We start from the raw sequence: 21,716 nt of genomic DNA on the forward strand, positions 1-21,716 counted from the left end.
TACATCGTTAATTGTGCATTTTAAAAGAACATATACAAAATCTACATTTGCAAATGTAAATTTTGTATAAGATAATTTGGAAAAAGACGCCATACTTAAGTCTTTATTCTTGAATAACTTATTAATGTTATTGAATCAATCTACGAAAAAATATTATTTATATTCTAGAAACCTTTTTTCATACAAATTAAATATTTGATATTATTGAAAAAATTATGTCATACTCTATGCCAAAAAATGTTACGAACAATTAAATATTTGCATATTTTACTTATTCACAATCCATAATCAAGAAATCGCAGCTATAAAAACGCATAAAGATATTATAAAACATATTAAGAGGATATGAAAGAGAAATTTAGAAAGTATGTTGGATATAATTTTATTCCTTTAAACAAAATTTTATCAATTTTAAATATTTCGAATTATATAAAGCATTAAAAATTTTAATTTATAAAATCTAATGATTGTATCAAACAGGGAAAATTGTGTTTTGTTTTTTTTTTTTACTGTTATCTTCCTCTCAAGTGTAAGAGGAATATGGCAAATTGTAACTTTTACGCATATAAGAATATTACAAATTATTATATATATCAGCCACACGACTACCACGAAATACCGATCAAAATCATATTTATATCATTTGTTCGATTGTACAGTAAACATAGAAACATGCAACCTTATCTGCTAGCGTACTAAATATTATAAAAAAATATTTTATGATCTACCTTTTCATGTTTTATTAAATATTTTTCAATGCCAATGAAATTTTCAATGTCGGCATGAACTTTTTTGATAATTGCGCTTTTTTTACCCATTGTCTACTACATACTTCTACGCAGTCAGAATGGCTAATATATACTATTCTATAAAATATAAATAAAGTGACATCTTCCCCTGAATTACCTTATATTCTCTTAAAATAGCCGATTAATAAATTAACGATGTAAAATTTGGAAGAACGCAGAAATATAACGATTGATTGCCTCTTGCATAACGTGTATTTAATCTCATGGAACAGACTTCTCATACGAGTCTCAGTCATTGTACATTCCGTCAATCAAAAAATCCATCCTTCGATAGTGCCTCTTATCCCAGCAATCTCGACCGCGCCTATATAATATGAAAATCGCAGCACCTAATATCGGTAAAGCGACAATTGTTATAATGACTGGCACAATGTAGTCGATTTTTCTTGGCATACCTAGTGGAGGATTTTTTGTTCGTGAGAGCGGTATAGATTCATTAATTTCTGGCCCATCAACAGTCGTTACTGTTGGTTTAGGCTTCGGTATGTGCTTTTCAACATGCATAGATATCTTCGTTGTCATATTATTCATAATGTCTAGGTGAGCTGTAGTTTCATTTATACTTGTATTAGAGTAATTGGAGGTTATACGGTGATTTAAGCTATCATCAGAGCGTGGATTATTCGTACTTAATTTCGGGATGTGAACGTTGGAAGTTTTAGATTTGATATGAGCTGTTTCTATCGCAGGACTACTTTTCATTGTTGGTATTTTCATATTTTCAAAAGTGGTCTGATTAAATAATACATTCTCCTTCTCTGGATCCATATATTGATATATAACTTTTGTAGGTGTTATCTGTGAAATTTCTGTAACTCCCTTCCTCGGTTTTATTTTATCAACTCCTTTCCTTGCAACTACAGAAGGAGTAGCATGTCTTTCCTTAGGTGCATTCTCCCTTGTTCTGGCTTCATTGGATTCAACTGTAGTGCTTCCATGTTGAGACGTTATTATAGGTCCTCCTTCTGCTACACTAGAATACGGCTTGAAAAATATTTTATTGTTTTATAAAAAAAATTATTTTATTTCCTTCAAAAAAACTGAATTATTGTATGTCAAATAAAAAATGTATTTCTAAATGCAGAAAACTATTACATATAAACTCTATCATAAAAAGGAAGTAATACTCCATATTTATAGATATACAAAATTAATAAAAATACAAAATAACAATTTAATACAAAAAATAAAAAATATTGAAAATATTATATTTTAAAAATGAAACATAACTTCAAAATTCAAAAAAGATTAGAAAATGTAATATATGTAATATTTGTATATAATTAAATAAATTATAAATAAATAAAAAATATAGAAAGTATAAGACAAAAATTAAAAACAAATAGAATATAATAAGCCAAATCTAATCTATAGAATTTATAGATGAAATAAAATAAAGCAAAAACAAACCAAACAAAAAAATAAGAACATGAATATAGAGGGATTTACAGCTAAAAATACAGACTAAAATCTCAATCTTTTTAGAAACGTACTTTAAATATTCAAAACCATTTATCCAAAGTTCTGTTGCAATACAGAAATTAATTAATTTATATAAATAAACAAAGTTCATTTATTTGTTTATTTACAGAATTAATTACTCTGTATTATAATAAAATTTTGCATAAATCATCTTGAATACTTAAAATACACGTACGTATACAACTATAAATTTAGATTCTTATTATTTTTTAAGTTAAAATAAAATAAAACAAAATAAAATTAATAAATTATGAACATTTTCTTAAATAAAAGTAAATAAAAGTATTCACACTGTAATAACATATTTTATACGACAAAAATTTTGTATCTTTGTAGCTGTACTCTGCGTATTTTGAACTTTGATCTATATTTAAAATAAAATAGAACCGCAGGAAAACGGAGAGAAAAAGAGGAAAGATGAGACGCGTATAAAAATTTAGCAACAAAGAATAGACTACAAATTCTGGCGCAATTCTCTCATATCGTGTGTAAACGGAAAATGCGCGTACAGTACGCAACTGCGCAGTGTACACCAGTGCACTTACCGACACTTCCTTGTCACCCGTTACATTGAGAGGCTCGACCGTCGACGTCGAGTACGACAGTGGTTCGGTTGGAGAACCACGACTGGGCATCGACGGTTCCGAGGACGTGCTGGCTGTTACAGCGTTGATAGACGAGGTTAGCGTTGCAACGAATAACGTGACTATCAATACGAACGGCAGCGAGGAGCATAGAAGATCGAACGCGGCCATATCGCGTCGCGGATCCCCGATCGGATTGGCATGCACGAAAACTCCGGGAAATTCGATCGAGCAAAAAACACTTGCGCGGATACAACTGAAAATAAGGAAAAACGGAAAAAAAAACGGAGCGCTGCCCGCAATACCGCGAGAGCGACCGATGATTAGTCCATAACCGCTGATAGCTGCCGCAAACTGTCGCACGTCGCACGAGAACCCCGAGTCCACTCGAGTCTTTCTGAGTCTCGGCCTCTCTTCGTTTCGGCTGCACTTTCGCTGTTTCCCTTCTCTCTCTTTCTCTCTCTCCCTCTCGTCGTCTCTCTTTCTTTTTAAGTTACAGCATACAGGGTGTCCTAGAATTAACGAAAAGCGAGTGCGTGGTAATTTCGAAAATGGGCCATCTTATATCTTTTTTTTTTTCGCATAAACTTTGAAAATAAGATCAAAAGTAAATCGGAGCAGATTGATTTTTGTTAGCGTGATATAGTCTTCATCTTCTTCTTTTCAACATCTAATAGCAGGGTATAATCATTTTATTTTAAGTGCAGATCGAAAGTAGTGCAGCCCGAAGAGCACACCTCGCAATATACGCCCAGTTTCCTGTGTTCGTGCAATTGTAGAAATAAGAAAACTTTATGGCGACTTGCGAAAGTTTCACGATGCTTTCACAACTAAACATATACGAATAATGTATACAAAAACGCGTATACTTAGTTTGCTGGCAAATTATTATCTATACGTAAAAAAATTGAAATGAGAAAAGCTTCTTATTTTATTGTAAAAAAATTGAAATGAGAAAAGCTTCTTATTTTATTGTAAAAAAATTTTGAATTGCAAAATTATTGAAAAAGATGAGAAAGAAAAATTAATTATATTACTTATTTAAAAAAAATTTTACTTTTAGATACTAATATAATTTTTAATAAGCAAACTGTCTAATTTTCCAGCAAATTGGCAGCAAATGTAATTAACAAACTATGACATCAATTTAAATTAACATCTTTTGCTCGTATTTAATGAAGTAATATATATCAAAGTCTACTTGATCTCTAAAATCAATCATATTTTATTGGCAAAGTTTACTGTATTAGCATTCTACCAATAACATTATGTATTGTATGCTAGATCCTATCAAATTTGATAAGTTTCTCTATCAACAAAATATAGGTAGTAGAATCTATTTTCGACAGATTTTTGTCTGTTTACGTGCGATCTCGTATCTGCCCGTGTTCATCTCTATTTTTACCAAACAAAAATAATACAAAAGAAGAAAAAGTTGCACAGAATGCGGATTGATACAGCGATCTACGAAAGATATGTGAATTAAAAATAATTGTGGAGATTTTGTGAAATTGAATTGTCCCAATCTCCGAAATATTTTGAATTTTACGTTTAGAATACTATATAATAGCGCGGAGGGGAGAGAGAGAGAGAGAGAGAGAGAGACTTAGGAAAAATATTTCTGAAATTTAGTGATCCTCGCCGGAAAAAATTTTCGCGTTCTCGTAATTATAGGTGACGTTAAAAACAATCGAACTGAACGAGGACGTAAGAAACAACTGAAATTACCGGCTGTAAGTCGCGAAGGATGTAGGCAATAATCGTAAGTGGTAAACACGTAAGTATATACGTTATACTGTTGACGAATTGACGTCATGCACACATTATCCGGTGGCGACACGTACGAGACGACGTACGAGGCAGACGATAAAGCGTTAATAATAAGGCTCATTAAAATCATTCACGAAACATTACGTTATTTAGATACTCTTCCTCTTGATTGTCTCTTTTCATTATCTTTTTTTTTTCGTTGTGGCGGGCCTGGCTGTACCACTTTTATCGCAACGAAATACGTACGTGACTGATCATCGTTACTGCGTATGCGTGGATCCTCGTATGATCCAACAATTTAGGAACGTCGTCAACGTAGCGTAGTAGATGTACATACATGCGTGTGCGTCGTGTTTGCTTGACATTCGTTTCACATTGCGTTTCAAAGCTCCTAGTTATAGCTACTTGATTGATTCTCAAGAAAATGTGGTTCTTCTATTTTTTCACAGAACACCAACTCGACTCTTAGACTGCTTAAGAGTATCGATCAGATACTATGAAAATCTGATTGATAAATCTAGAGTTTCTGGGATCAAAGATTAACAGTTGTCATTGAGGTATACACATACACGCAGTTTTTAATGACCATGATGATTTTAATTCTAATTTTTTGAAATCTGTATACTTTTTTTTTTACTCCTAATAATTTAAATGCTCTAAAAGTGCGATAATATAAATAAATTCACATATAAATAACTAACTTATAATTTGACCCTTCACCTCGTGACTCACGATAACAGATTGATACATGCACGTGCAAAAATTATTCAGTTATCATCAGTTATATTATTGTAGTTCGCTCATAAAGTTAGTTATTTGATCTCGGCTAGTTGATTATGATTAATTTAGAAGTATATTTGACATAAAAACTATAGAAGAGAATGCTTTGAAATTATATATGTAAACTTGGGTATAAGATTTGAACATATACATGTAAAGTTAATAATTTGATAAGAACATTTATTGGATTCTAAGTCATAATTTTGTTTACAGTTAAAAGCACAAAATGCGTAGCAGAAGCAACTCTGGTGTCCGTTTGGACTATTACCAGCGGATTGTTCACAAGATAATCATGAATTATCAGAATCCTGTTACTGGACTCTTTCCTGCAAGTCCTGACAATGACCATGCTTGGATACGGGATAACGTTTATTGCATACTTGCTGTATGGGGTCTATCAATGGCTTATAAAAAGATAGCAGATGCTGATGAGGATAGAGCAAAAACTTACGAGCTCGAACAGAGCTGTGTAAAGCTAATGAGAGGTCTCCTGATGGCAATGATGCAACAGAAGGAGAAAGTGGAAAAGTTCAAGTCTACTCAGAATCCACATGACGCCTTGCATGCAAAGTATAGTTCTACCAATGGTCAAACTGTAGTTGGAGATACAGAATGGGGACATCTTCAAATCGATGCAATTTCTCTGTATCTTTTAATTCTTGCTCAAATGACAGCATCTGGCTTACAGATTGTTTTCAACTTGGATGAGGTAGTATTTGATATCTAACATTTGTATGATTTATATTTGTGACATTGTAAACTTATAAATTGTATAATTTTTTAGTAACACAAATATAAATGTATTTGTGTAACAGTATGTAGTGTAAACTAGATTTATTTATTTATTTAAGAAATTAGATTGCAATTTTCTTGTTAATTTTAGGTGGCTTTTATTCAGAACTTGGTATTTTACATTGAATCTGCCTATTGCACTCCAGATTATGGAATTTGGGAAAGGGGGGACAAAACAAATCACGGTTTGCCAGAATTAAATGCAAGTAGTATCGGAATGGCCAAGGCTGCAATGGAAGCAATGAACGAATTGGATTTATTTGGTGCAAGAGGTGGACCTACATCAGTTATTCATGTTCTGGCCGACGAGGCACAGAAGTGTCAAGCAGTACTGCAATCCATGTTGCCTAGAGAGTCAAATTCCAAAGAGTTGGACAGTGGTTTGCTATCAATTATAAGTTTCCCTGCGTTTGCAGTAGATGAGCCTAATTTAATTCACGAGACACGTGATGCTATTACCAAGAAATTGCAAGGACGATATGGTTGTAAAAGATTTTTAAGGGATGGATACAAAACGCCGAAAGAGGATATAAATAGGTATTTATTTAATACTTAATAAAATAATATCTAAGAATTTTTGTTTTTATTGAATTTATTTTGACTAATAATTATATCCTTGAAAATAGATTGTATTATGAACCATGGGAGCTTCGTATGTTTGAGAATATTGAATGCGAATGGCCACTATTCTTCTGTTATTTAATATTGGATTACTGCTTCCAAGGTAATAAAGAAGTAGTTGAGACGTGCACCAAACAGTTGGAAGAAGTAATGATTAAAGCAGAAGATGGTATGAAATTAGTGCCTGAATTATACTCTGTCGCACCTGAGAATGTATCAGCAGAATATGCTGAACCTGGTAGTCAAAACCGAATAGCTTTAGGCAGATGTCCATTTAAGTGGGCGCAATCTCTTTATATTTTAGGAAAATTGCTTCAAGAGGTAATATACTTTCAGAAACGTAATTAAAGCAAATTAATTTCCTTAAAATATCACGTTTAAAAAGTTAATTGCATCTTTTTTATAATTTGTGACATTTATTACAAATATTAAAACTATCAAACATAATTTTATCTGCTGTTTCTTCTAGTCTAGAAGATTAGTTTCTTCTAATCTAGAAAATAGTGCTTAATACAATAATGCTGTATTTCTATAATATAATTCTTTCAATAATTTGTTTCAATTTATAGGGATTTCTTGCTGTTGGCGAGTTAGATCCCTTAAATAGACGATTATGTAGTGAGAAAAAGCCGGATGTTGTGGTACAAGTAGTTATCTTGGCAGAAGACACAGAAATTAGGGAAAAAATTGCCCAGCATGATATTCATGTACAAACAATTGCAGAAGTTGCACCGATTGAAGTACAACCTGCAAAAGTACTCAGTCATTTGTACACATATTTAGGTATGATTCAACAAAATCCTGAATTGTTTAGAAATATTTTTCTAAAGCATATATAATTTAGATATTATATATTTTATATTTCGTTTTTAGGACGCAACAAAAAATTAGGACTGTCTGGACGTAAGTCAAGGGATGTAGGAATTCTCAGCACTAGTAAACTGTATTCCTTACACGATAAGATATTCGCGTTCACACCACAGGTAAATACCTGCATTTTATGATGAGCTTTATCATCTTTTTGTATCTTTACTTCTTTTCTTATGTTTCCTCTTGTTCTCGCACCGAATTGACTAGTTGACAGATATGACCCGCTTCTACATCGCATCGGACTATGAGCTCATGATTGACATATTCAAAGGTGAAATTAATTTCTTGAAGTCTAGTTGGCAGAATATGTTGGGCCGGCCTCTCGTGGTCATGCCCCTCAAGAATATTCATCTAGGTAATTTAACGATTCCAAAATCATAGTTCTTTTTTTAACCGTTACTATAAACTTTCTGAAGTCCGTTGAAGTTGTCATGATTAGGCAAGTTGTGGTTCCTCTTAGAAGTTTTGATGAATTTCTTGCGTGAAATTCTCATTTTTTATAAACACTGTGACTGTCCGCTGAACAACTAATGTCTGCTTGCATGCGTTTGTTTTTGTCATGGTTTCATTTAACAGTTACTTAACTCTCTATGGCACGCTTACATGATTTTGAATACTTCAGGACTTATGTTTGTTATATATAATAGATCTGTTCTTTATTACTGAACTTTTGCACCAGTTTATCTTTTTTCCTTTTCCCTTCTCCTAACGAGAAAAGGAAGAAAGAAGTGCAAAAGTTTAGCAATAAAGAATAGACCTTATATGTGCCTTAATAATGCATTATTATATAAGTTCTAACTGTAATTCAAATTGATAATAATTTACTTTCGAAATTAGTACATAATAATCCATGGAGAGTTACGACATGAGCTTTTAATTAGTTTCATTCATGTTATGTTTCTATTCTTTTCATTACTAACATGAATTGGACACTCAGATCTTAAAAGTGGATGCGATTGTGAGTTGTATTGATATTAAAGATGTTCAACTGATACAGTGCGAGATAAAAGCAAAATATTCAAAGTAAAATTGTTTCATCTTTAAGCATCAAGCAAGAAAATTATCCTAAATTATCCTGATATGGCTTATTATGTGTCCGGTGGTATTGCGCGTGTGTTGCATGTGTTAGAAATTTGACACGGAGGAGTACTACACAACATACGACGTCGACCTGCTTGTGAACACTTTTACAACCACCTTGGCCTTCCTCAAAATCAACTGGAAGCAAATGCTCGGCAGACCAACTGTAACCCTTGTCGCTACTCATAATCATTTAGGTACGGCTTCGTCGGAAGCTTTAGATCTCATCCTACAACGAAAAGCTTGTCAAATATTACATAGGATTGTGTAACATAATGTTAGCGTAAAATTAACTGTTTGAAACCACATACAGAATATTATAAAATGTGAATATATATAAATGTTCCGTTGCAGCAGCATAGTTTGTAAAGAAATAACAATAGTTTTTTAAATACAAGTTTAAAATTTAGATGAATCATAAATTGTTATTGAAATGTTTATAAATCATCTTTTTGTCCTAGCACATCAACCACCATGCGAAATACTTTTTAATCATGGTTTTCAATTATATAATTAATCATCAAATTTTAAATCTTTATTTAAAAATCTTTTTTAAAATAGAAAACATGCATGCATTTTTATTGTGGTTTTTAAGTGAATTTTTTGCTATATGTATCTTTTATATTTGAATTTTGTGATATTCTGTACAGAAAGTATCGTTTTCAGTATGAAAAAACATTTATTTTTATTTTGTACGCATTCCTTATTAAAATTAATTAACATTTTTTTTAGATCAAGGTAAGATACCGTTAGCTATGATAACTACTTTGAAAAAACTTAAAAGCGGTTACATCAACGGTACTAGAGTATCACTGGGAAACTTGAATGATTTTTTGAGTACGTCGTGTATCACAAATCTTAGTTTCCTGGGAAGTTCCGAGGATGGTCGTCCTGATAAACTAAATCCTCAGGTATGTAAAATTCAAATAGTGTATCCGTTCAAAATAAAGTTACAGCATATAAATTAAGAATTATTTATCAAATAATTAAACATGTACTTCGTTTTACATACATTTTTAAATAATATATATTTCTTAATACTCAGTTTTTATTTGCAAACACTGAACTTAAATAGTGTATAAACTCTTTCAAGATTTATGATCATATTAATTGTATGTGAGTGTGTGTGTGTGTGTGAGAGAGAGAGAGAGAGAGAGAGAGATACTCATTTTTTATATTCACAAGGTCCAACAATATTTGGAGGAACATTTAATGCGGCCGTTCCCTCACCGTACAGGACTTCTTAATAAACATGGTCCAATTCGTACAGGGAAACATCTGCGGCGTAGAATGTCCGTGAAAGGCGCGATAAAAAAAACGCGATCCATAGCTGTCGAACGTAAGCACATTTGTCCTGTTAAAAAAATTCCAAATGGAATGATTTTCATGTTCTAACTGTGTGCTGATTGTATGTCTTTTAAAGAGGATCCTTAAACAATAATGCAATGTCTTCCTACTGCTGTGATTGTTACCATCTTCCAAGAAAGTAAGTTTATTAACCAGATACTATTGTTATTATTGTATATGTATTGTATTGTTTAATCCCTCTCTTTTTTTTATAAAAACCAAGACAAAATTTTATAACACTTATATTAAATAAAATTTAAGTAATGTTATTTATATTTCTTTCTTATTAAGTATATGCGCAGCATATATTATTACATGTATACTGTACTGTGATATAACTTGCTAATATATATTTATGTATTAATATATACGAATAATATATATACGATATATATGTACGAAAAATATATACGAATAAATAATACGAATTTATATACAAGATGTTTTAATAACAAATAACATAAATTTTATACTAAAAAGTTCTTTTACATTATTTCAGCTGAAATTCTTGGAATGGCAGGGGAAGACCGTAGATATTCTACTGTTCTAATTACAAATCCATTTATTGAAGTGACGGATACTACCTTGTCTATCAACGCAACTCAACCAGTGACGATTGAACGCACACCATCACCAACAGACGAGCTGCTATCGTGGAAAAATTCTCCGAAAACCAAACATAGAACAATATCTGAGACCCAATATGCCGAGACTGAAGTGGAGGAATTGCTATCTATGCTGCGTGAAACAGAAAGTCTTGAAGAGCAAGGAGATATTTTGCAATATATTGTTAGTATATTTATCTTTTCGTTTTAATTTTGTAGAAAAATATTTTTTATTAACTTGTTAAAAAATCTAAAGATTATTTTAAAATTTTCATAATATATAAAATATTACATAGGTGGACTCGAAAGGACTACATTTCGATACGGGTGTAGTAGAAGAGGGACATCCGGTTCTAGTAAAGGATTTGTTAAAAAGTCTTTATGAGAAGGCTTGTCAACAAAAAATGTGGGGTATTGTGCGACACAGCGCAGGTATGCTGGGTAAAAGAGTGGAAGATTTAGCGAAAGCAGTTACTGATTTACTAGTACGACAAAAGCAAGTTACTGTTGGCATGCCACCGAGCAATGAGCATACTATAGTCGCGCCTCTACCAGAGAATGAACTCCGAGCTTTGATTCATCAGGCATACGGTGACGACGAATCGACCGCTATGTTGACACAAGAATTGCTCGTTTATTTGGCCATGTTTATCAGAACGGAGCCACAATTATTCCTTGAGATGCTGAGACTGCGTGTCGGTTTGATTATACAAGTCATGGCGACAGAACTATCGCGAACATTAATTTGCACCGGTGAAGAAGCTTCTGAGCACTTACTAAATCTGTCTCCTTTTGAGATGAAAAATTTACTACATCATATTATGAGCGGAAAAGAATTTGCTATTAGTAGTGGTATGTTTCTGCAGTTAATTAAAAGATTGAGAAAGTATACATTAAAATATTTATATAACAATCATGTGTGCTTACGTTGCAGTTGGTCGTGGCAATTTTTCCGTCATTAGCTGCAAATCCAGTAGAGTCAGTAAGGTAATATTGCCAATACATGTTTAAAACATTTGACTTAGTAACGTAACTACTAACATATTACTACTCTTAACAGTTACTGTAACAATTTAGATATCATACAAATATATAAATATATATTTTTAATTTTCTTTCATTTAATTTTTGTGGTATGTAATTATTTTAGTTTAATGTTTAACGAATTATTTCTATATTGAACTGATGATCAATTCATTTTTACTGTTTACGAATTAAATAGATATATGTAAAGTTGAATATATTCCTTTTGTATAGAAATCTCAAATTGGTGGTTTTTTAAGTGCTGATCAAAATGCTGATAATGAGGCAGAAGCAGATCGACAAGGTCAATGGTTGCGAAGGCGACGATTAGACGGTGCGTTAAACAGAGTACCAAGAGATTTCTATCCACGTGTGTGGCAAGTACTCGAAAAGGTAAATCGTTATTAGATATATATATATTCCAATACTACCCGAAATTTTCAACATTTTAATTTTATAAAATTATAACTTTAACAGTGCCATGGTTTAGCGATTGAAGGAAGAGTACTACCTCAAAATCTCACACAGGAAATGACATCTGGCGAGTTAAAATTTGCATTGGCTGTAGAAACCGTTTTGAATACTATACCGCAACCTGAATATCGTCAACTTGTTGTTGAGGCTTTAATGGTACTAACATTAGTAACTGAATACAATATTGTGCCATCTTTAGGTGGTCTGATCGAAGTTGAACATTTAGTACATAAAGCAAACGCTATTTTCTTGGAAGACCAGGTATTTCTTATTTATATTTGTAATGTTAATAATGTAACAATATTGTATTATCTAATTATTTAATTTTTCTAAAGCAAAAATGTAATACAAAATACGAAATATAGAAAGAGTAGTTCAGTAATTTCTTTCAATTTCATTATTGATGCAAAAACAAATAAATAAAATAATACCCATATTAATTAAAAATGAAATTGACTATTGATTTATTTTATTTAAAATAAATCTTTTTTAATGTTAGAAATTATTTTTTATATTAAGAGCATAAATGGTTCTGACATAAAATGTATATATTATAAAAATACATGTATAAAAGAATTATATATATGTATATAATATAAATACATGTATAATGATCATTAAAAAAAATGAACTACTCTTTTCCTTCAATATTTTTTAAATAAGTAAAAGATAATCACATGAAATTTATAGATGGCTATCGATGGTGATGCAACATTATGTTGTGCTAAACCAAAGGAGCAACGTGAAATGACAGCTATGGGAACACTTCTCTGTGGTGGAGCAGCATACATTTGTCAACACTTTTACGATACTGCTCCTAGTGGAAGTTACGGGACAATGACATACATAACAAGGGCTGTCGCCGTGATGCTTGATTGTCTACCAAAAGATGGCGACTTGGAATGCTCAATATCATAATAGATATAAATTACCTATAATTTTAGAAATAAATGATCTATAATTGTGGCAGAAATATTACAATATAAACATTTTGGACAAACTTGCAGTGTGAATTTTTTGTGTATAATAATCTCAATTATGTAATAATTTTTTGTAACTAAACATTTTAAAGTTTTAATTGAAAAATGCATGCTTCTAATATATGGCTTGCAATTATAAATTACAAATATTGATAACATAATGTTAACATTCAACGCTGTTATTGAAATCTATTATTACAAACTTCAGAAAAATTAGAAATTAAATCATCCATTAAAAGATATAACATATAAATATAGATTGGTAGTTTTACTAAATGCTTTATTTTATTCATTGTACTAATATTTATAATTGCCAACAAATATGTATTTCAAAAAAATTTCATAATATCCATGAAATTAACAATTTAATAAATGTAAAACATGTTTCATGATATCTAACAAACAGAAATTTACCTATTTGGTCTTCGGACTTTTGGAGAAAGGATTCAGTTTGTTTAACCAAGAACTCCTGTGAAAAAATTCACTTGTAAATTTTGGAATAATAATATGAAAAATAGTACATATAATTACGTACGTTTCCTGTGGTGATACAACGTCCACATTTTCGGCTTCTTTGATTTTATTCTCTTTAAGCTTTGCAATTAATTCTGATCTATATTGGATTTTCAAAGGTTGTGGTTGTTTCTCATGTAACTTTATCCACTTTTTACAAGCTTCCTTGTATGTTAAGCCATACCATTCTATTTCTTCTCTTGTATACTGAAAATATATTTATAATGTAGCAACAATTATATATAACATATATATATATATTCTATGCATTATAAAATATGTGAACTATCAATATTAAAATATTTTAGTTTTTAATATTTTTATATACAGGGTGTCTCATTTAACTTTCATATCGAAATATTTCAAAAAATATAAAAGAAAAGTGTTCAGACAAAGGTTCGCCTAACGGAACAAAAGTTGAAAAATCAATTTTCGGAAAAAATTGACTTTTCATGTTCATAAAGATTATGACTATCTTTTTAAAATGAAATTGTACTTCACATAACATGATGTCTATTATTATATTCTGCATGTAAAAGTAGAGATCGAAAATAATAGTTTATGAGATATTCTATACTTTATTCTTGCATGTTTATTAAAATATCAAATATTTTGTACTCTATTCATTTTTTAATAAATGTACCTTAATATTTTTATGCACAGAATAATGAGATGAATCAATTGACAAAGAAAACCTATTTCATGATAATTTGTAATATTTGAAATGCCTCACCCTATATATAATTTTTAATTTGTAAAATGTATAAACAAATTTCTTACAGCTGAAAGATATTGCTCATATTTGGCATATACTTCTGCATGCTTTGTTGGATCATTAGGATATAAAGTTTTATCTGCTAATGCAATAAGTATTTGACGTTTTAGTTTTAAAGCAAGTAGAGATCTTAAATCGCAAGCTGGTGTCTGTAAATAATAATCTGTAGATAATTCATGAGAATAATTTTATATGTATGTGTTAAAGATATTGTAATATGTGTAGTTCTACTACTTTTTTTCTATTTATTGACTAAAGTTTAACACACCTTCAATAAATAATGATCAAATCCATAATTTTCGTGAATTAATCTGAGTGCTCTCTCAGTAACAACAACTCTCATATATGTATCAAGAACTTCACTATAGAGAACAGACTTTTTCAGAGTAGGTATCCAAAAATGTGGGACCCTTCTTTTAAATTTGCCTTTTTTTTTAAAACCTTGAACAATGGCTTCTCCTCCCCATATGCCATCATCAATTTCTTTAGGATATATTAAAGGTAATGGTACATTTTGTACTGAAAATCTATAAACAAATTAAATTATAAAATTGTGATAAGTAAGAGATATATGTATATACACAGTAAGATAAATATATATAGATATATTTAGAAATATATACAGAATATCCTATTTTAATAAATAATTAGTTTCATCCAAAATTATTAATAACATAAAATTTTAGATATAAGTAAAATGATTTTAAGAGACATGTATTTTAGAATGTAATTTTAAATACAAGATTTTTTTCAAAAACGTGTAATAAATTAATAAATTTCTAGAAATAAAAAATGTATTTGCTTCAAAATTTAATGATTATTAAATAGCATAAAATGATCTTCTAATTTTCTGATATAATATTAAGATTATTACATTATTTTAAATATCTTTATCCAATATAAAACTATTATTACAAATTATCAATATTTAAAAAGAAGTATAAATTATTTAACAAAAACACTTGAAAAATTTTTAAATCAAATATCTTGGCAATAATGCACTGTAAAAAAAAAATGTATAGAAATTTATGGAGCTATTTTTACTTGATCTGAATGCTTATGAAGATTGCCTATCTTTTCTAAGATATTCTGTATAGAAATTTATTATATATACAAATACATAAGTAAGTAATAAATATATTACACTTCTTCAGTTTTTTCATTCCTTTCATAAATGCCTTCCTTCTTAATATAATGAACTGCAGCTGGTTGTTGCAACTTCCATTCTTTCCAGAATTTTTTATATTCATTTGGCAATTCGGCGCCAATTCCTTTAGTCCATCGACTTATTTTTGGTATGTAATATAATCGCTACAACAATTTTGTTTGCATTTTATCAATGACAATTATATGCAATTATCTAACATTATTTTGATTTATTTAAACTTCAAGTCATATTAAACATTTTATTTATTAATATTATTTTTTAAGATGTTGCAACAACTAAAAACATTAATTGATATTACAAATAATATCATATATTTTCCAATTAAAGTTGCAATAAGTTTGAAATGTTGATTTAAATACATAGTAAATAAGTGTAAGAAATGAATAAATAAAAAAAATTACAATAATGACAACCGGATAATATATTAATTTAGAAGAATATATATTTGTAGTATTACTACAACGTGAGGTTAGGTTTAGAGATAATCTCTATCTCGAAATTGTCTGATAGGATAATTTTATATATTACCTGTACACCTTGCTTAATCGACATATCGTAAACACGATTTTTTTATCAATTTAATCTAAGTTAGAATTATGAATAATTTTAGTGAAATCAACTGATTGTGACACAGAGAACACCATTTACATCATAAGTCGGTGTCGACACTGTCGACACGTTTTTTATTCTGCTTTGTTCTTGCACTTTCTGAACTGGTGTAAACGGTGCAATAAGTTAAAGTGAAATAAATATATACTTGTTTCACTTCTCTCTCTCAACTTATCGCACTACGTGCACTGGTATGCAAGAATAAAAAAAAGACATTTTATAAGATTATTTTATAAAAATGTGACTTACCTTATTCACAGTCGGTAAATAAAAAATTGTGTGCTTTCTATATTTATTGTTGCTGACACACTGACGAAATAAAGTATCACTATCAAATTATATAAAGATGACCGGCTACAGATATTTTCATGATTACCAAATAGATCCGAAGATAAGTGAAAAATGATAACATATCGATCATTTTGGTTGTATATTGAGAATAATAAAAAAATGTGATCATATATATGATATGTAATATAGATGTGATCCTTAGAAAGTATGCAATAATGTCTAAAATCGGGATATAATCCAGAGACTATAATGTCTTTTTTATAATGTCCAAAAGGATTTTTATCTCCAGAAAGACTTGCATTTAAACCACATAAATATTTACTTAATATTTTAATGTCAAAATGATAACAAAAACATTTATATATATAATAATTGTTTGGGTATTATTATTTAATCTTAAAAAATTAAATTAAAGAGATATTTTAAGATTACATTTCAAAATCAAAATTTTGTTAGATAAAAATATGTTTATGTTACATATTATATATATATAATTCTAAAGATGTTATTATTCATTTCCAGATACTTTTCATTTTAGATTCCTTGCCTCATGCGATTAAATTTGTTAGTAAATAATTGATTTTAGTAAGTATAAGTGTTTAGTATATGATCATTATTTTAAATATACATTTTTGAAAACATTTTTAATAAAAGATTCTATATAATCTTAGCATAATTTGTTTTCGTTTATACTGAGAATATAGCATTTGTGGTCCTATTTTTTACGTCTTTTGAAATGATTATAACATATTGCTACTTTTCAATATTAGCGAAGGAAGTTACGAAATTATGTTACAAGATATGGCAATTTTTATAAAAATCTTGTAATTATATAAAAGAACGATATATAATATTCATTGATACAGAAAATGTATTTAAATATACTGTCTTTTATAACCATGCGTATTCAAATTAAACTTATTATTCTGAATATATATAAACATTTTTACATTAAAAACATTTTGTACAGTATAAAAATCCGTTTTTAAATTAACTTAAAATTTTTAATTTGACTTTAAAAATAAATCACTGTTTATATTATGTATAATGCATACATACCAGTATACATTAAATTGAATCAATACTAAATAATTATAGACCAGTTATGTGTATAATATAATTAAATAATATTGTGTTTTGTGATTGCGCTTTACACTGGATTATATCAACATAATAACTGCGATATAGAGGCGAATATTTTGAATATTGTATTATAGAATCGGTCCTAAACATTACATACAGCATTATATTATACACATATTTCTCATTGGATTCAAATAGCAGAAGATGGCTTTTTATATCAAACAATATTTTTAATAATGATTTTTATTATTATTTGACATAAAAAGCCATCTTCTGCAATTTGAATCCAGAAAAATATGTATATATTAAATAGATCTATAAACAAAACTTAATATACCGATAATGTAGTTAAGCTACTACATCTTATATATAAGATTTATTACTAAAAATATTAATTAAATAATATTATATAATTCATATAATTAATGAAGCTTAAATATAAATATATATATAAATATATATATATATATATAGGTATATATACTGAGATGAATATAAATGTATGTGTAAAAAATTGTTAATACATGCGAGACAGAATTTCTGATTTTCTGCGGTCTTCTACGCTAATAAATTAAAAGAGAAGGATGGGCGGAGGAGGATGTGAAGTATGGACGAGCATTCTCCGACAGCTCCTCAGTAACAAACGGGCGGACCGATTTGAGAACCGCGAGAACACTCATCGTCTAATAATAATATCTTGCTCAAATTTCTATTTTCAGGCCGATAAATGCGCTCGCGGCTTTTATGTAAAACGCTAAAGCGGTTTTATCGTACGCACGGATGCGTATTACCGGATTCCTAGAGGGTGTTAGATTGAGAATATACCGGAAACTACGGCCACCTTCGTCGTTGCTACTATCCCGGAAGGTCCACGCGTACTTCGTACCGGGCATGCCATAGTTTACTTTCGCGAGCAAATAGTCCGCGGCGCGTAAACTTGTCAAGCTTAGCGAATAACGAGCACCGCCTGCTAGGCGAGTAAATTCGAGTTAGCGGGATAACAGAAACGGTTTAACGCAACGCTTCAGGAACGCTGCAGGAGAGAGAAACGTGAGATCGTACTCGTGATGCTTTATAGGTGTACATTGCGTATGTAAAAACGTTATGCGATAAATAAATTACTTATTAAAGCGGTAAATACATTTTTTATTAAATTTAGATACGTTTCATTTTTCTGCTTTTTTCTTTCCTTTTTAGTACTGTAATCAACTCTATGTACACCGCAATTAACATACAATATTTTAAGGAAATTGTTCGTATTTAACTCTGCAATATAAATCTCTACAATAAAAACATCAAGATTATTCTCTCTTTCTCTCTCATTACTTTCTTATTTTTAATGTGTTACATGAGTTTTATTTTAATCAATTGTTTTTATACATTAATCAAAATTAAATAAAAAATACTGTATATATGTATATATACACGTATCTATGTATATATGTACAATGTATATATAATATGTGCATAAATATAATACATATAATATATCTTTTTGCTTATTTTAGCTTCTTTTTCCTCGTATAATTTCACAATATTCAAATACATAAAACATTTATAACATACTAAAAGAAAAAAAAAATTGTATGTACAATTATGTAAAGCAACTTGGCAATCTCTTTATGTTAAAAGTGTCCATGACCTAACATAATATAATATGTTATAAAAAGTTACTGTCTATGCAATAGTTAATGACATACCTATTTATCCTAAATGCAATTTAAAAATTGTGCCCGACTGAGCAATTTCAGGCTGCGTTAAAATATTTTATCAGTTAACATATTTTATACTATTCCTAACAATAAGAATTAAAGCTTTATCACGTGAATTCTTAGCGCGTTGTCGCTCTGTTATTCATGTGTCTGTTACATTGTTAGATCGGACACATGTACATTCCGCCGGTGTGTGCAATAATAATTCGAGACGTCGTCGTCTTCATAACCGTAAGCGCAGCCCGCACGTAGGCGTGCGTAACCATATACTTGGGCCTTTTACATAAAGGCACGTGCGAGTACACGTATATCTCCCTAAAAATAGAAATTTGAGTAAGATATTATTATTAGACGATGAGTGTGTGGCCGGCGCGGCTTCTTACCACGGCACTCACTACGGTGTCGGTACCTCGTTATACGAAAAGGCGAGAGATCGCGATCCCCTCGTGTACTACGACTCTTACACTACTCTCGGCTACTTTCGTCGAAATGAGGAATCCCGCGGTTAAAACGAGGGTGCTCGGGAACGCGGAAAGCACCCGTTATTCAAGGAATTGTAGGCCGATTGAAGATTCCTAAGCATGGTGAATTACGAAAGATACTTGCATTGTCCGATGCTTGTGGAATTAAATTTTGGAGAGTGCATCGATCACTCTTAACTTTTTGACAATTATCTTAATTGAGAATTTTTTTTGAGAAAAGATTAAGTTTATATATATTTGTATTAACCATACAGTGCAATTTGTAGCAGTTAACTCGAAAAAATTAAAAAAAGAAATTTCGTATTTGTATTAGAAAATAGAAAATAGAGGAAATAAATATAAAATATATTATATACGTTAAAAATATATAAAATGTAATAGTATAAAATAAAAAAATAACATTTCGTTCTCTTTTATTGCAACGTAAATAAATAAATTTAATAAAAAATAAAATGTAAACTAATGTAGGCTCAAATTAACAATAATAAAATAATGCTAGGAGCCAAGCAAGGTCTCAATGTCGAGAGAAATAAAAAATAAGTTTATTATCATAAACTTTTTTATTTTTTATTTCTCGGTATTAAGACTTTACTGATCAGCTCATAATACTATTTGATTATTGTTAATCAAAAACGCTATTTTATAAACTCTTTTTTATAAAAAGTTTGCAACATCTATACAAATGATTGTCCATCTATTTCGTAAAATTCGATTGATTTAAAATTAATACTTCTTAAAAATAAATTTATAAAATTGAAACTATTCATAGAAAAAAATCAAGCATGTGGGAGTCGTTCACACGACAGCTTTGCATATTTTTGCTATCTTTCATTAACTGTGGATACCCTTCGGAATTCTTCGCATCTTCAATGTATTTTTACTTTTCGACACGATCGTAATTCTTGTTGGGTGGAATTTTCCGTCATGAGTCTTTGAAAATTTATATTTTCTAAACTAGCTTATGTAAATGTTCAAACGTGTATTTTAATATAGACAATATACCTATAGGATATGATACATTCTATTTCAAAAGTTATATTTTTAATTTTTATAACATTTATAGTAAGAAAGGCGTTTATCAATTACAAGAAAAAAGGACTTAAAGAAGATAATGTTTTTCGCAATAAACTTTTTATAGTATTTGTTTAGGAGCATTAATATCATTAAAATGTTTATTGATTTAATATGTAATATTTAAATTCTAATTTAAAATTGCGTTTTGAGACCGAAAATTAAATGGGTGTGTATAGTCTACAGAACTAGATATATATATAAAGTCACATCAAATTATTATTAAATATTAAAATTAATAATGCACAAAGTATTGAAATTCTACATTAAAAAAAATTTAAATATATTAGAATTTTTTTGATGTGATACTAAATTTATCTAGTTAGGTTAGCATAACTTTTTAGTAAAAAAATCTAGTAAATATAATTAAAAGTTTTATTGATTCAACTGAAATTACTAACCAAATCTTCAGTCGAGTATATTTATATAAAATATTCTAGCTAAAATATTGATTCTAATTATAATAAATAGAAATTCTACTTGATTTCATAAAAATGTATTCTATCTTATTGGAGAATAATTAAAACATTTTTCTCTCAACGTCATAATATTTATCTTAATATATCCTTCATTTTAGAAAAAAGTATAGTTAAACAAAAAGAATGTCGTTATTATTTACCAATATATATGTTTTTGGTATGACGTATTCGGATTTATTATTCCAGTACTTTAAATTATTTTATTAATAAAAATGTACATACATTTGCTTGATATATTCCTTATTATTTGGTATTTTGATTGAAAACAATTTTTTACTATATATATATATATATATATATATATATATATATGTTC

The 21,716-nt window shown here is 29.4% G+C and overlaps 3 protein-coding genes across 6 annotated transcripts; 1 reads left to right on the top strand and 2 right to left on the bottom strand.

The window, feature by feature from the left end:
- Window positions 1-496: 496 nt before the first annotated feature.
- LOC108781763 (uncharacterized) lies at window positions 497-3,611 on the bottom strand. Its single transcript, XM_018549843.1, has 2 exons — window positions 2,837-3,611; window positions 497-1,793 (listed from the first exon to the last, which is right to left on the bottom strand). Exons 1-2 carry the CDS (start codon window positions 3,044-3,046, stop codon window positions 1,038-1,040), a joined length of 966 nt encoding a protein of 321 aa, XP_018405345.1. The 5' UTR covers window positions 3,047-3,611; the 3' UTR covers window positions 497-1,037.
- A 1,512-nt stretch (window positions 3,612-5,123) lies between these two features.
- On the top strand, window positions 5,124-13,202 carry LOC108780864 (probable phosphorylase b kinase regulatory subunit alpha). Of its 4 annotated transcripts, XM_018548707.1 has the most exons (16): window positions 5,124-5,202; window positions 5,639-6,134; window positions 6,309-6,754; window positions 6,844-7,159; window positions 7,408-7,621; window positions 7,712-7,821; window positions 7,916-8,063; window positions 9,521-9,699; window positions 9,974-10,127; window positions 10,245-10,274; window positions 10,635-10,924; window positions 11,037-11,592; window positions 11,675-11,727; window positions 11,998-12,156; window positions 12,241-12,498; window positions 12,928-13,202. In XM_018548707.1, exons 2-16 carry the CDS (start codon window positions 5,652-5,654, stop codon window positions 13,153-13,155), a joined length of 3,624 nt encoding a protein of 1,207 aa, XP_018404209.1. In that variant the 5' UTR covers window positions 5,124-5,202; window positions 5,639-5,651; the 3' UTR covers window positions 13,156-13,202. The 4 variants fall into 4 exon arrangements, with proteins under 4 accessions (XP_018404209.1, XP_018404183.1, XP_018404191.1 ...); XM_018548681.1 differs by lacking the exon at window positions 10,245-10,274; XM_018548689.1 differs by lacking the exon at window positions 10,245-10,274 and having other exon boundaries at window positions 10,707-10,924.
- A 401-nt stretch (window positions 13,203-13,603) lies between these two features.
- On the bottom strand, window positions 13,604-16,341 carry mRpL28 (mitochondrial ribosomal protein L28). The gene is made up of 6 exons (XM_018550066.1): window positions 16,202-16,341; window positions 15,650-15,816; window positions 14,774-15,032; window positions 14,511-14,654; window positions 13,753-13,937; window positions 13,604-13,686 (listed from the first exon to the last, which is right to left on the bottom strand). Exons 1-6 carry the CDS (start codon window positions 16,223-16,225, stop codon window positions 13,632-13,634), a joined length of 834 nt encoding a protein of 277 aa, XP_018405568.1. The 5' UTR covers window positions 16,226-16,341; the 3' UTR covers window positions 13,604-13,631.
- Window positions 16,342-21,716: the final 5,375 nt, after the last annotated feature.

This window comes from Cyphomyrmex costatus, unplaced genomic scaffold (assembly GCF_001594065.2).
Source record: "Cyphomyrmex costatus isolate MS0001 unplaced genomic scaffold, Ccosl1.0 scaffold123, whole genome shotgun sequence".
Taxonomy (NCBI): domain Eukaryota; kingdom Metazoa; phylum Arthropoda; class Insecta; order Hymenoptera; family Formicidae; genus Cyphomyrmex; species Cyphomyrmex costatus.